The sequence below is a fragment of the Microtus ochrogaster genome, chromosome 8, assembly GCF_000317375.1.
Source record: "Microtus ochrogaster isolate Prairie Vole_2 chromosome 8, MicOch1.0, whole genome shotgun sequence".
Classification (NCBI taxonomy): domain Eukaryota; kingdom Metazoa; phylum Chordata; class Mammalia; order Rodentia; family Cricetidae; genus Microtus; species Microtus ochrogaster.
The window spans coordinates 26407944-26422200 of NC_022015.1; the positions used below are offsets into that span (position 1 = coordinate 26407944).

Consider the following 14257-nt stretch of genomic DNA (forward strand, 5'->3'; position numbering starts at 1 on the left):
TCTCTCTCTCTCTCTCTCTCTCTCTCTCTCTCTCTCTCTCTCTCTCCTGGAATTCTGCCTATACATCCTGCCTAGCTATTGGCTTTCCAGCTTTTTATTATACACATCACAGCCATACATCTTCACACAGTGTCCACAATCCCACAACAGAAACTCATAGTGGTAAATGGCGAAGCCATCAAGATAAAAATAGAGCAATCATGAATTTTTATGCAACAAGACATGATACTAAACTATTTAAAGAAAAACCAAAAAGTGTTGAATTTAAGAAGAACTCTTAGAAGCAGAAATTGACAGGCCAAGACAAAGAATAAGAAATATTTTATAGCATAATTAACAGTCCTCAGCCAATAATTTTGCAATTGAATGAGGGACTATATAATATTTTTAATCACTAATGAGACACTTTAAAATTAATCACATGCAAAAATAATCTCTACTACGTAAGAAGTCAAAATCACCGAGGGTCCTCCATCAAACTTAACGTAACACCAAAATCAGGTATCAGCAGCAAATATGTAACCTAATGAATTCTGGCCACGTTAAAAATGCAAGGGATCTTCCAAACAGCTCTGTTAAAGGAGAATTTAAAAATTAAATAAAGAGTATTTGGAGGCAAATACTAATCAGACAAAGTAGGTCTAATTAACACAGATTTTAATGATGTGTTTGCCTAACAGTTATTTGTTCATTTATTTGCTCATTCTGACTTCTGATATTTTCCTAGTAGTTACCTTCAAGTGTAAATGTTTAAGAAGTGTATTAACAAGGCACTACCGTCTGGATATAAAAATGATCACCTGCAGATTTCTCCAAGAAAAAAGCAACCCCTGCAGAGAGCTTTAACTCTGTTCAGATACTGGAACAATATTAGAATTATCAGTTAGGTCTGAATAATAATATCTTCTTGGTATAGCCAGAACTAGAGAATATTCATAGTTTTAATAATCTCGTTAACAAAAATGACAAGTATTTGAATTCAACTGTCAACTAGAGAACATTTTAAAGATTAGAAAAGTACTGGTACTTTGATTGACATGATGCCATTAAATTTGAAATGGACGAGATAAATTCTAGGCAAACACATCATTAAACTCTATGCAATAGGAAGCATGAGGCTCAAATAGACAGACTAGTAGTCAAGATAAAAATTCAAAAACCTCATTCTAAAGAAGTGCATCAAACCTAAGCAGTTTTGTGAGCCAAATTATTTAGTCAGGACTACCTGTGCAGTAGGCAAACCACGCTACTGAACTACTGGAGCTGTCCTAGGTCCTGTTCTACCAAATCATCATAAACTGAAGCTCCAAATGTTAAGGTGATGGAAACACTTCTGGAAGACAAAGAAAGCTGGAAAACCTCTGGAATCTTCCTGGAGGCTCTCATCACCTTCCTAAGATGCATGGAAAGAAGGCTAATTGTGCCACTGACATGATACACACTTGGTGGATCTGCTCACTAGACCCTGATCAGGGTAAGGTGTTGAAAAGGGAAACAAGAAGGAAAATTTTATTTGTAATTTTACATAAATCTGGGTTGACTTTTAAAAAATATTTACTGTGGGGGGGGGGATGTAGGGCAGGGGACAACTTGTGAAATTTGGTTCTTTTCCATCGTGTGGGTCCCATGGATCAAATTCAGGTCTCCAGGTTGGCAACAAGCACCCACTGAATCATCTCACCATCACTTACTTGACTTTTTTGATGAGCATATGCTATTGTGACAATTTGGAAGGTATGTTAAGTGGGGTTGGAGAGACAGCTTAGTAGTTAAGAGCACTTGTTGCTCTTGCAGAGGACCTAGGTTGGATTCCCAGCATCCACATGGTGGCTCACAACCATCTATAACTCCAGTTCCAGGGGATCTGACTCCTTCTTCTCACCTCCATGGGCACCAGGTAGGCACATGGTGATATGGTGCCCAGACATTCATGCAGGCAAAACACTCATACACAAACAGTAAAATAAAAATAAACTTTTATTATGAAGAAAACATTAAGTCGCCACTTGGAGAGGACAGGGTGGAAAATCTGACTCTGTATTCAGGACTCTGTCAAAGGAAAGTGGGTTTCAGGTTAAGCTCCTCTGTTTACTTGGAACATGGTTGTGGGGAGGGAAAGGTTTCTCAGGGCATGATGTTTCATCTCAATGGTTCTCAGTTTGCTCATTGCTGTTTCAAGGATATGAGCGATTAGCCCATAGGAGTGCTACAAGATCGTGGGAAACATTGGTGTGTAGTAAAGGCTTGATGAACAAAGGGCGCTGCTAACAGCGCCTTTGTCAAGTGGCTTCTCAAGTTTGGGAAGTGTTCCTGAAGCTTGCCTGACACATTCTTCTGCCTGATATGCTAACCTGTGGCGTCCTGTGTGACAGCCACTGGCCGCTAGTTACTGAGCATTTAAATGGGAGAAGTTTAAACTGAGATTAGTAACATGTGTATCAGATTTTTAAGGATTTAGTTTGAAAAGAGAACTGTAGAATAACTGGTTAATAATTCTTTCTGGGGCCAACGAGATCCCTCTGCAGGGAAGGGTTCTTTCCATTGAGACTACATGGTAGAAGGAGAAAAACAACTGCAAGTTGTCTTCTGACCTTCACACACACACACACACACACACACACACACACACACACACGTGCTCATACTCGTGCTCACATACACACACTAATATTCACACACGCGCACACAGGGTATATGTAAAAACTGTTTTAAAGCTTAAGAATTTATTAAAACAAATTTAATAGTAATTTTAATATTTAATTTTATATGAATTTCTCTACATGTTGAATTGATAATTCAGAGGAAATATTGGGTTGCATAAAATATGCAAATGCCCTTAGATTTAGGACCCAATAAACCCAATGGAAGCTGAAAATATTATAAGTTCAAAGTGCATCTGGAGTGGCCTTTGTGAGTTTAAAACAGAGCACACAAAGTTGAGAGAAAAAAAGTGGGCACAGGGATAGGAGAGGAGCTGGAGGGGAGGGCTTGGGGTAAGTTAGATCAAAACACATTAAATACATGTATGGAATTCCCAAACAATAAAAAATATAATCTTTTTTATAAAGAAACAAGGTGCATCTGACCATGTGACTTAGCTTGGCAATGCATTACACTTCAGAGAACTAAATTTGTCCAGCGGGGTCTTGTTGGGAACTGCGACCTAATGACTATGACAGCGCCTTGAAAGAAGCAAAGATACAAAATACTTGATGCCTGGCAACGGCCCAAGAAAAGGGAAATTCTAAGTTTGAAGTTTTAGAGAATCTGTTACTTTCATAGTAACATAAAGTTGAAACTTTTTAAGTAGAACGTCTGTTTTAAATGTCCCTGTCACTACTAGGAATTTGAAAATGACGCCTGCAGCTGGTATTACATCTCTACACCCAATGCTCTATTAAGCTGCTACCAAGTACTCTCAGACCTTAAGCTCTCCAGTGGCAGGGGACTTGGCACCCCTGGGATAACTCGAGGAATCGCAAAAGAGACAATTCCAAAGGCAAACATTTAGTAAGCTTGGCCTGAGCGTGCATGGAGGCAGAAGGCTTGTGCAGGCTTGAAAAATTCCACCCGACTCTGAGAGCTTCAAGAGAGGGCTTTTGTTTTGTGACCTTTTGTGAGTCTTCTTGAAGACCCCTAGCTGTTTTTACCTAGTTCCAGTTTTAAGGAACACACGGCTTTCTGTAACCTGTGCACCTTAGAAAGTAAGAGACCCATCATTGCTCCCCATTCTACCAGTTGCCTGCTGCCTGCACTTGCGATGGCCCCTGAGCCTCCCGCATGCTAGGCAAGAGCGCTCCCACTGAGCTATTGCGGAGGCCCTACCAGTTTGCAGAGAAGTACTCACATAGTCAAAATAGTATCCAGAGTTCTCAAAACTGTAGCGATTGTCATGCACAGAGAAGGGGAAACTTTTGTTTGCTGCTTGCTGGAGAAGAACGAGGAGAGAGATGAAAAGGTACATGTCAGAACTGCGGGATGCCCTCAGACTGGGGCACAGTGGTGGGGAAGGACAAGGGCTGGGACCGAGGATCCATCACCAGCATGGAGCGAACAGCACCGGAGGAGGGATGTGGGCACTGGTGTGGGGCTTCCAAACTCAACCCTATTACCAATCCTTGACACGGGAATAATTCTCTTTCAAAACGTCTTTGGAGATAGAGATGCAAAAGTGCACAGATGCACAGAACCCAATGCTGGCAAGGAGTTTTGACGGCACAGGAGCCAACCTCTTATCTGATTGATAAGGATGGCAGAAACCAAATCCTGGAAACCTAACCAGATCCTAGAAGCCCCTGAGGATGGGTTCCCAGAAGCTTGGAGCTTGAGTTGAGGCTCACAGCGGTGCCACTGATGTCGCTATTAAAACCCTTCTGCTTCCTCCTTCACACTACTGAGGTGGGGCAGTTGCTCATGAACTGACCAGGGAGGCAGACCATGGCTGTCCTGTGGAGAATCCCGGCTCATTCGGCTAGAGCACGAGGCAGCTCTAGCTGTAGAGCACTTGGAAGCATCACAGGGAACCTGGGTATGGCATGGGCAAACGAGTTTATCGTCTGACCAAACTGCTGCCTCCTCAGAAAAGCCCCCGGGATCCTGGAAGTGGGGCCCACATTTATCTTACCTTCTCTCGAATTTTGTATATCGGCGGCAGCTTCCTCTCCACCTGCTGAGACAAGTACGGACAGTGGATCTCCTTCAGGGTAGCACTCGTGGTGGATTCTGGTGTCTTCTGTACCAGTCCAATTTGAGGGAACTGGAAACACAACACGCGGCTTGATTAGAACCAGACACGGCTGAATCTGTGTGCCAAATACGGGCTTCCTCTGCAAAGTGATAAAAGATGGTTTGGGCACTTCTGGTGTGCCAAGGGAATGGTAAAAAAAAAAACAAAAAAAAACCCATGTAACTTTGAAGTATTCCTTCCAGACGAACATTTCAAGCCACCGGGGCCTCTTCCGATTCAAGGTCTCTGGGAACCTGGAAAAGTTTCCACGCTCTGGCAAAGAGTGGCAAAAAGTAGCACAAGTGAAGGTAACTGAACAACGAGAGAACTGTGTGGCCTGACGTCCTCCCAGGCTTGGGAGCCCTGGCACTTGGAGCCTCGTGTCCAGCCCATGTTCTCAGGACTGGGTCTGCCCTAGAGGTTGCCAAGCATGCTAGACTATCTGGGCAACATGCAGATCTTCTGTCTGTTTCTGTCTCTCTGTCACTGGGGTTGCAACTGTGTGCCACTATTCCCAGCTCCATATGGGGGTTCTGGGGAGCAAACTCATGGTCTTACACTTTCAAGACAAGTGTTTTACCAACCAAGCCATCTTCCCAATTACTCTCTTCTCTTTTGAAGTATAAAGACATTCGCGAACCGGAATTCTCTCTCCATTCCTCCATGTTCAAATACAACTGTATGTTCAGGGGGCTTTTGATTGGCATCTGTGCAAGTGTGTGCTATGTGGGTGGGCTGGGAGATTGTGTTATAAATATTATCGATATTGTGGGTATTCACTCTGGCTGTGAAGAATCTAGAAGACACATAGGACTTGGAAGAGTGGAGAGAAAAAAGAAACAGACAGAGCTATTGTTGAGAAAAGAGGGCTATAAGGATCAGTTTTGTGTTTAGACAACATGGCGCTGATGTGGCTGTCTGGAGTGAATCAGCTACAATATGATGACACTGGATATTGGGGGCTGTGAGTCTGCATACGATGAGTGATATTCAATGTCCTGGGCACCCCAAAGGTAAACAGTTACATCATATGTCATATAGCCATGCCTGGCAGAGTGACATTTTTATGTGGATTCTGTGCAAATGTGGCCTTGATGTCACAGGCTTGAGTCTTTGACTTTTCCAAACTGCCCATGTATTTTTGTCTGTAGACTCATGTGTCACCTGCCTGTGGGTATCAATGTGTGCCTGTGTGCCTATCAGGGACCACCTACCTAGTGTATGAAGTAAGTATGTCGGATCAGTCTACAGTTTCCTAATTCTCTTCCACCTCCCAGGCTCCTGGGGCCCTCCTCCTTTCCTGGAAATGGAGTTTGAACCTCACAGATGTATAACTCAGCACCATCGATGTGAATATATAACCTATGCATGCAAAATAACAGGTAACTTAGAACACAGTATAACAAGAGAACTACCACCAAATATGTCCCAGTGGTTGCCGGTGGGCTGAGAAGAACGAGACCAGTGACAACGAAACCACCAGGCAAGCCGACTGGCTGTATGTATGCAGACCCTGCCCCCCAACCCTCGTCACATAAGAAACTGCCTATGGGGCACCGATGAATTTGCTCCTAGAGAGACTTGTAGTACATAAGCTTGACTTAAAAAAAAAACCCTCAGTAGAGGAAAAGCATAGGGAAACAACCAAGTCTGGGGGTACAAGACTGTAACCCACTACATAAGAGGTTGAAACAGGAAGATTGCAAGTTCAAGGCCATCCTGGGTAATTTGGTGAGAGTCTGCATCAAAACAAAAAGTAAAAAGAAAGACAGGGCTATACCTCAGTGGTAGAGTACTTTGCCTAGTGTGGGTTCAATTCTCAGAACCACAAAACAAGTAGAGGAGAAAACATTCTCCCCAAATCCTCACCACCACCGCTTTCCCCTTCGCACTTTGTACGGTTCTACATATGAGTAAACTGCATGCATTGTATCATATGGATATGCAAAAATTAGAATGTTTCATAATTCTAGAAATCACATGTGGCCATGTGGTATAACTGATGTCACTCCTAAACAATAAATGCATTTTTTTTTGGTCTTTCAAGACTTAAGATAGGGTTTCTCTGTGTAGTCCTGGCTATCCTGGTACTTGCTCTGTAGACCAGGCTGGCCTTGAACTCACAGAGATCCACCTGCCTCTACCTCCCAAGTACTGGGATTAAAGGTGTGTGCCACCACCACCCGGCTTTTCTATGCTTTTTTATTTATCACAAACTTTTTGTTGTCCTCCCCTTCCCCTCTTGTTGCCTGCACCACCACCCCAGATAACAACATTGACTGAGCCCTCGTGTGTCACATGTGAAAAGGACCAATACTGCTTTACAGAAAGAGGCCATGCTGTCCATGGCATGCGCCTTGCTTTTCTCATTAATCACATATATTAGAAAGTTCTCGACAGCTTACATATATTTCTAACTAGGTCTGTATTAAACTTCAAAAGCAGTTTCAAACAATTATTGTTCTTGTGTGTGCATGTTCATGTTGTGGCTAGAGGTTGACCTCAGCAGTTCTTCAGGAATTGTCCACCTTGTTTTTTGAGTTAGAATCTCTCACCTGCCGAGTAAGGTGAGGCTAGCTGCCCAGTAAGCCTCAGAAATCTGCCCGTCTCCACCTCCCCAGCGCTTGGCTACACATAGGCGCTACTGTAACCATTTGTTTCTATGGGGCCAGGGAAATAAACTTGGACCCTCATGCTTACAAGGCAAACACCTTGCTGACTGAGCGATCTCCAAGGCCCTAAACTATGTTGATGGTTTACTTATTCTTACTGCATGCATGTGTGTGCACGTTGTGTGCATGTAAAGTACACATATGTGGAGGTCAGAGAACAGCTCTTGTGAAGTTGGTTCTCTTCTACCTTGCCAGGATTCCAGGGATAGAACCCAGGTCATCAGCTTGTGTGCTAAGTGCCTTTACCTGCTCATCTCTAGATTGTCACTTTTTAATTAAATTTTTAAGATTTATTTTACATACCAACCACAGTTTCCCCTCCCTCCTCTCCTCCAATTCCTTTTCCCCTTCCTTTCTACACCACCCCCATCCACTCCTCAGAAAGGGTAAGGCTTCCCACGGGAATCAACAAAGCATGGCATATCAAATTGAGGCAGGACCAAGCTCCCCCAGCCTGCATCAAGTCTGAGCGAGGTATCCCACCGTAGGGAATAGGTTCCAAAAAGTCAGCTTATGTGTCAGGGAAGATCCTGGTCTCACTGATAGGGGCACCACAAACAGACCAAGCTACACATATGTTACCCACAGGCAGAGGACCTAGGTCAGTCCCATACAGGCTCCCCAGCTGTTGGTCTAGAGTCCATGAGTTCCCATGAGCTTGGGTCAACTTCTGTGGATTTCTCCATCATGATTTTGATACACACACACCCTCCTCCCTCTCTTCAACTGAGCTCAGCCCAGTGCTTAGCTGTGGATCTCTGCATCTGCTTCCATTGGTTACTGAATGAAGATTCTATGGTGACAATTACGGTGGTCATCAATCTGATTAAAGGGCAAGGTCAGTTCAGGCACCCTCTCCACTATCACTAGGAGTCTTAGCTGGGGTCATCTTCATAGATTTCTGGGAGTTTCCCTAGCACCAAGTTTCTCCCTAACCCCATAATGGTCCCCTCTATCAAGATATCTCTTTTGTTACTCTCCCTCTCCACTTGCCACTCGACCATCTGTTTCCTCATGTTGCCATCCCCCATCTCATCCCCAGTAAACCCCCCCCAACAATCAATTTTAAAGATCAATATAAATAGTGCAAACAGGCTCCAAGTGGAGCCTCTCTCTGTTTTCCCTCCATCCCACTAAATTGCAACCCTCTCAGAAAAGCCCTGAGCCCCAGGCTGGTGGGGAGGCTGCTTTGACAGCAGGGATGATGGTTCACATCAGCTGACAACTGGCTTGAGTTCATTTATATTCTGCAAGTCTGTGGACTAAATCGCTGTTAAAATATGGCTCTGGCATTTTAATTTCACTCTTTTAAAATATATATTTAATGGCTATAACACGATAGCTGTGGAATAAACCCTTCTGTTGGGTAGTGTAACTGTGAAATACAGCTTTTTTAACTAGTTGGTGGTGAAATTTTCTCGGCCTTCCGTCAGTCAATGACTGAAATATTAAATAGGAAAATGAAAGTAAGTAGGAGGGAAAGAAAGCCGTTCCTGCCCAGCAACAGCCAGAGTACAAGCAGCAAGGTCAACTGCAAAATGACTGTCACCTCTAATGGGACAGTTACTGTCCTCACAGATGGGCTGCCGCTGACTCACAGCCAACGGTTTCTTTAATTTCCCCCACTCATCTGAAGTTCCTTCCGGAAACTTCGCGATCAGCACTATTCTTTTCACGCTCTTAGGTGCTGACAGCAGGGAGGACTTTTGCCAAAGGCTCGAGCTAAGCTGAAGATGTGGACGGACAGCGCCTCTCCTCCGAACTCCTCCTTACCAGGCTGCCCTGCTGGACTTGTGGCTGGGAATGGCATGAAATGTTGACCTACCGTGTGCGGATTCTCACTTTATCTCATAACGGAACCTGACTTCACTTGGAATGTCAATGTACTTGATTTCAACAAACAAACAAACTTCCCATACTCCCTTGAAGCTGTATTGGCTATGTGAACCCACGAGCCTGCACGGTTGTTTTCCTGAGAAACAGATACCTTATTTCTTGTGGCCCCGTGATCTTGTTTTCCTGCCTGGCATGTAGGCTCCCTACTACACGGAGAGGACTTGCTTGATGATGAAAATGGCTGAACAGAAGGCTGGAAAGAGCCCCCGGCTCTGAAAACTCCCTGGAGCAGAGTTCCCACCTCTCATCTGCCTGCTTCTGCACTTTGCTGCTATTTTTTAAGAAGAGATTTATTTTTTATTGTTTTTATTGAGTTATACATTTTTCTTCGTTCCCCTCCCTTCCCTCCCTCTTCCCCTCTAACCTCCGTGACCCCCACACTCCCAATTTACTCCAGAGATCTTGTCTTTTTCTCCTTCCTATGTAGAACCATGTATGTCTCTTTTAGGTTAGGGTCCTCTTTGTTGTCTAGGTTTTCTGGGGTTTGGGACAGTAGGCTGGCTGTTTTGTTTTGTTTTTTCTTTATGCCTAAAAGCAACTTATGAGTGTTTACTTATTATATTTGTCTTTCTGGGTCTGGGTTACCTCACTCAATATGTTTTTTCTAGATCCATCTATTTGCCTACAAATTTCAAGATGTCATTATTTTTTTACCACTGTGTCGTGCTGCAATGTGTAAATGTACCATATTTTCTTTATCCATTCTTCAGTTGAGGGGCATCTAAGTTGTTTCAAGGTTCTGACTATTACAAATAATGCTGGTATGAACATAGCCAAAACAATCCTGTACAATAAAGGAACTTCTGGAGGTATCACAATCCCTGACTTCAAACACTACTACAGAGCTACAGTACTGAAAACAGCCTGGTATAAGCATAAGAACAAACAGGAGGACCAATGGAATCAAACCAAAGACCCTGGTATTAATCCACACACCTATAAACACCTGATTTTTGACAAAGAGGCTAAAAATATAAAATGGAAAAACATATTCAACATATTTTTGAATATATTGAAAGAATATTCAACAAATGGTACTGGCATAACTGGATATCAACATGTAAAATAAATCCATATCACCATGCACAAAACACAAGCCTAAAAAAAATCAAAAACCTCAACACAAAACCAATCACAGTGAACCTCATAAAATAAAAAGTGGAACATACACTTGAATGCATTGGCACAGAGACCACTTCCTAAATATAACCTCAGTAGCACAGACACTGAGAGAAACAATTAATAAATGGGAGCTCCTGAAACTGAAAAGCTTCTGTAAAGCAAAGGACATGGTCAACAAGACAAAACGGCAGCCTACAGAATGGGAAAAGAATCTTCACCAACCTCACATCAGACAGAGGACTGATCTCCAAAATATACAAAGAACTCAAAAACTTGACATAAAAAAAACTCCAAATAATCCAATTTAAAAATGGGGTACAGACCTAAACAGAGAACTCTCAACAGATGAACTAAAATGGTTGAAAGACACTTAAGAAAATGCACAGCATCCTTAGCCATTAGGGAAATGCAAATCAAAACAACTCTGAGATTCCATCTTACACCTGTAAGAATGGCCAAGATCAAAAACACTGACAACAACTTATGCTGGAGAGGATGTGGGGTAAGGGGAACACTCCTGCATTGCTAGTGGGGTGCAAGCTGGTACAGCTGCTTTGGATTTCAGTATGGCAATTTCTCAGAAAATTAGGACACAGTCTACCTCAGGACACAGCAATACCACTTTTGGGTATATTCCCAAAAGATGCTCACTCATACCACAACGACATGTACCCAACGTTGCTGCTATTTAACAAGGAACACAAATCTGTGTCTGATTAAGATACTCTCGGTCTCACCCCCACCATGCTGGTGACCAGAGCCCAAACCTAGGGCCTTGCACGTGCTAGTAATATATGAAACAGGCTATATATTATATATAGATGAGCTACATCTCCATTCTTGTAGTCAGTCAAACGCAATCCTAACTGATATTTAGATGACAGAAAAAGTAGCCATTTAATCTGAGAAACGTTTTTCTCACCATGGGCCATTATGACAATGGGACTGACACAGGCAGAGGCGGGCAAGTCTCTGTGAGTTTGAAGCAGCCTGGACCACATAGTGAGTTCCAGGCCAGTCAGGGCTACACAGTAAAACCCTGTCTCAAAAAAATAAATAACTAAACTAAAATAGAACAAAATTAAAATGTGGCTGATACTATTTCCCGTTTGACTTGGGCCTCCAGGGAACCCAGATTAAGTTTTTTTTTTTTTTTCTCAGTCTCAGCCTCTTATTCTAACATATATTTATACTGGAATTTAATTTTATTTTAGTTAGACTTTTCTGTTTTATTTTATATACCCCACATATTACTTTTGATCTTAATGGAATAAAGGAAATTTTACAGTGTGTGTGCGCGCATGCGTGCATGTGTGTGTGCATGCGTGAATGCATGTGTGTGTGCATGTGTGCAAGTGTGTGCATGTGTGTGTGAGCTGCGTGTATGCGTGAATGCATGTGTGTGCATGCGTGTGCATGTGTGTGCGTGTGTGCATGTGTGTGTCCATGTGTGTGCATGTGTGTGCATGTGTGGATGCATGTGTGTGCATGTGTGTGCATGCGTGAATGCATGTGTGTGTGTGCATGTGTGTGTGTGAATACATGAATATGAGATACAGATACACTACTGTTAAGAAGTGTTGATTGGCTATTCTGCCTACCTCTACCCTTCTGAATGAATTAGTCTCACGGCAGCGCTCTAATTTTGGTATATTTCATTTTACATTTTAAAAAGCCAAGGTTAGACAAAACTTGTTTGCCTTAGTCTAAGGGTGGTGCTGAAGAGAGTGTGATCAGTGTTGTAAATTTTAAAGACCCAAATTTGCCAACATCTTTTCCCTTTATCTTTTTCTTTTAAACAAACAAAAACTTCATTTGGGAGCTAGGGATGACTGATTAAAGAGCTTGGCTCTTGCTGTGCAGGCTTGAAGACCAGATTCCTAACACCCACATGAAAGCCAGACGGGAGCGGGAGCTCCACCTGTCACCCGGCACTCAAGAGGCAGACAGGGAATCTCCAAAGCAAGATGACTGTTCCGACTAACCCAATACACCAGCTACAGATTCAAGTGAGAGACTCTGCCTCAGTCTACAAGGGGGAGAGCTGTTTAGGGGGATGCTTGACATCAGCCTTGGGCCCCCCACAAACACGTGTGCATAGACACATGCCCATACATGTGAACACACTCATACACTACTCACATACACACGAAAAAAAAAAAGAACTTCACAAATCTCCCCCATGTTATTGACTAAGTGCTTTGAACACCCATCTTTTCTCAGGCTCTGCCTCTGGTTGTGAAAGTGGAAGAGGACACAGGAATTCCCCTTTTCTGGACAAGTTGAGGAAGTTGGACCTGGGAAACCGAGAAGGCATGGAAGGTACATATTAAAGAGCGGGTGAAAAGTCCTTGGGCCACAAAGAAAAGACCTCACACTGGAGACAATTGTAAATGTTTCTAGATGACCCTAGAACAACAGCAAGCCTAAACTGGGCTGTCTGCGATGTCAATAGACAGGGGTCTTGCCAGGATAGCTCGAGTCCAGACATTCCAGGTGTGATCAAGGACACACTCCTAGGCTCTGTCCATTTCATCGTCTGGTGATGGAAATCGGACAGGACTTGGGAGTTTAAGAATTCTTCATTCAACAAATACTGAGTGTGCCTTCTGCACCGGATCCTACTCTAGGTACTGATGGAATGCCATTGAGGAAAAGTGACAAAGGCCCCATGGAGCTTATGCTCTAGGAGGAAGAGACAGTTCACAATGTAGTGAGGGATGTCGTACTAGAAGACAGGTGTTCAGAAACGGGAACGCCTGTGTAGGTGACAGTTGCTGCCCGATGAGCACTCTCAAGAGCCCACACTGTGCCAAGCATTTCCTTTCTTTCCCCTTTCTTCCTCTTTCCTTCCCCTTTTCTTCCTTCCTCCTTCTTGCTTTTCTTCCTTCCTTCTCTCCTCCTTTTCTTTCCTCCTTTCCATTCTTCATTCTCCTTTCTTCCCTCTTTCGTCATTCCCACATCCTTCCCTCCCTTCTGTTTCCCCATGCCTCTCTTCTCTCTCCGTGTCCTTCCTCTGTCTTTTTTAGTTTTATTTTCTGAAACTCTGTCTTCTTAAGCAACCTAGGATGCCTTAGAAGCTCCCAATCCTCCTGCTTCAGCTTCCCAAGTATTAAGATTACAGATTTGGGCAGCCTCCCCCAGATTGGCGTGCATTCATTCAGTCCTCAAAAGAATGCTGAGCTTCCCATTGACAGGTAGAGAAACCATGGCCAAAGGAAGGTACCTGTCAAAGGCCATGCTCCCATAGGTAGTAGAAGGAAATCTGATCAGTTCTGTGCCCTCAATGACAGCCACATTCCATGAGGAAGCTTCTAGGGAGGCCATCTTCCTTACCCATCTTCCAACCTTGTCCAAAGGCGGGTTGAACCGCCTCCCTTTGGTCATTCTTTCCAAAGAGCTGAATGTACTGAGGTTGGCTTCCTCACCTCTCCATGGCCTCACAAGCTTGACCCATCGGGAAAGCCCTCCACCCCGTCCCTGATCTTCTCAGTTGCTGCCCAGTCAGGGAGGTGGCAGAGAATGCCCACTGCTTGTCATAGAAGGGGAGCTCATGTCACAATGGGCAGAGGCTTCTAAGCCCTGAGGGAGGGTTCTTACCACTTGTTCCTTGCATCAGGTTCCCTAAGCACATCCAGAGTTCCAATCACCTGAGCCCGAGCCCGGCTGAAAAATTCCCAGAAAGCAGCCAGAGAGGTGAGGACAAGACAATGCTGGGAACATGGCAAGCATTTTGTACCTTCCTGGAACCAATATTTTCATTAATGTCCTCATAGCAACCATCTGTTTCAATCTCTTAGTTTTCAGAAAACTGAGACCTGGGCTGGAGTTGACCTTGTTC

The 14257-nt window shown here is 43.7% G+C and overlaps 1 protein-coding gene across 2 annotated transcripts in view; it reads right to left on the reverse strand.

Moving 5' to 3' along the window:
- The window catches only part of Tex36 (testis expressed 36), a 16855-nt gene extending 2935 nt beyond the window's left edge, over positions 1–13920 (reverse strand). Inside the window, exons 1-3 of one of the 2 annotated variants that reach the window (XM_005351405.2) lie at positions 13753–13920; positions 4625–4756; positions 3848–3928 (exon numbers count right to left, since the gene is read on the reverse strand). In XM_005351405.2, the coding sequence (XP_005351462.2) occupies positions 3848–3928; positions 4625–4756; positions 13753–13803 (264 nt within the window). In that variant the 5' untranslated portion in view covers positions 13804–13920. The remainder of the gene's footprint in view (positions 1–3847; positions 3929–4624; positions 4757–13752) is intronic. The other variant, XM_013347851.1, reaches the window with a different exon arrangement.
- Between the last annotated feature and the right edge of the window lie 337 nt (positions 13921–14257).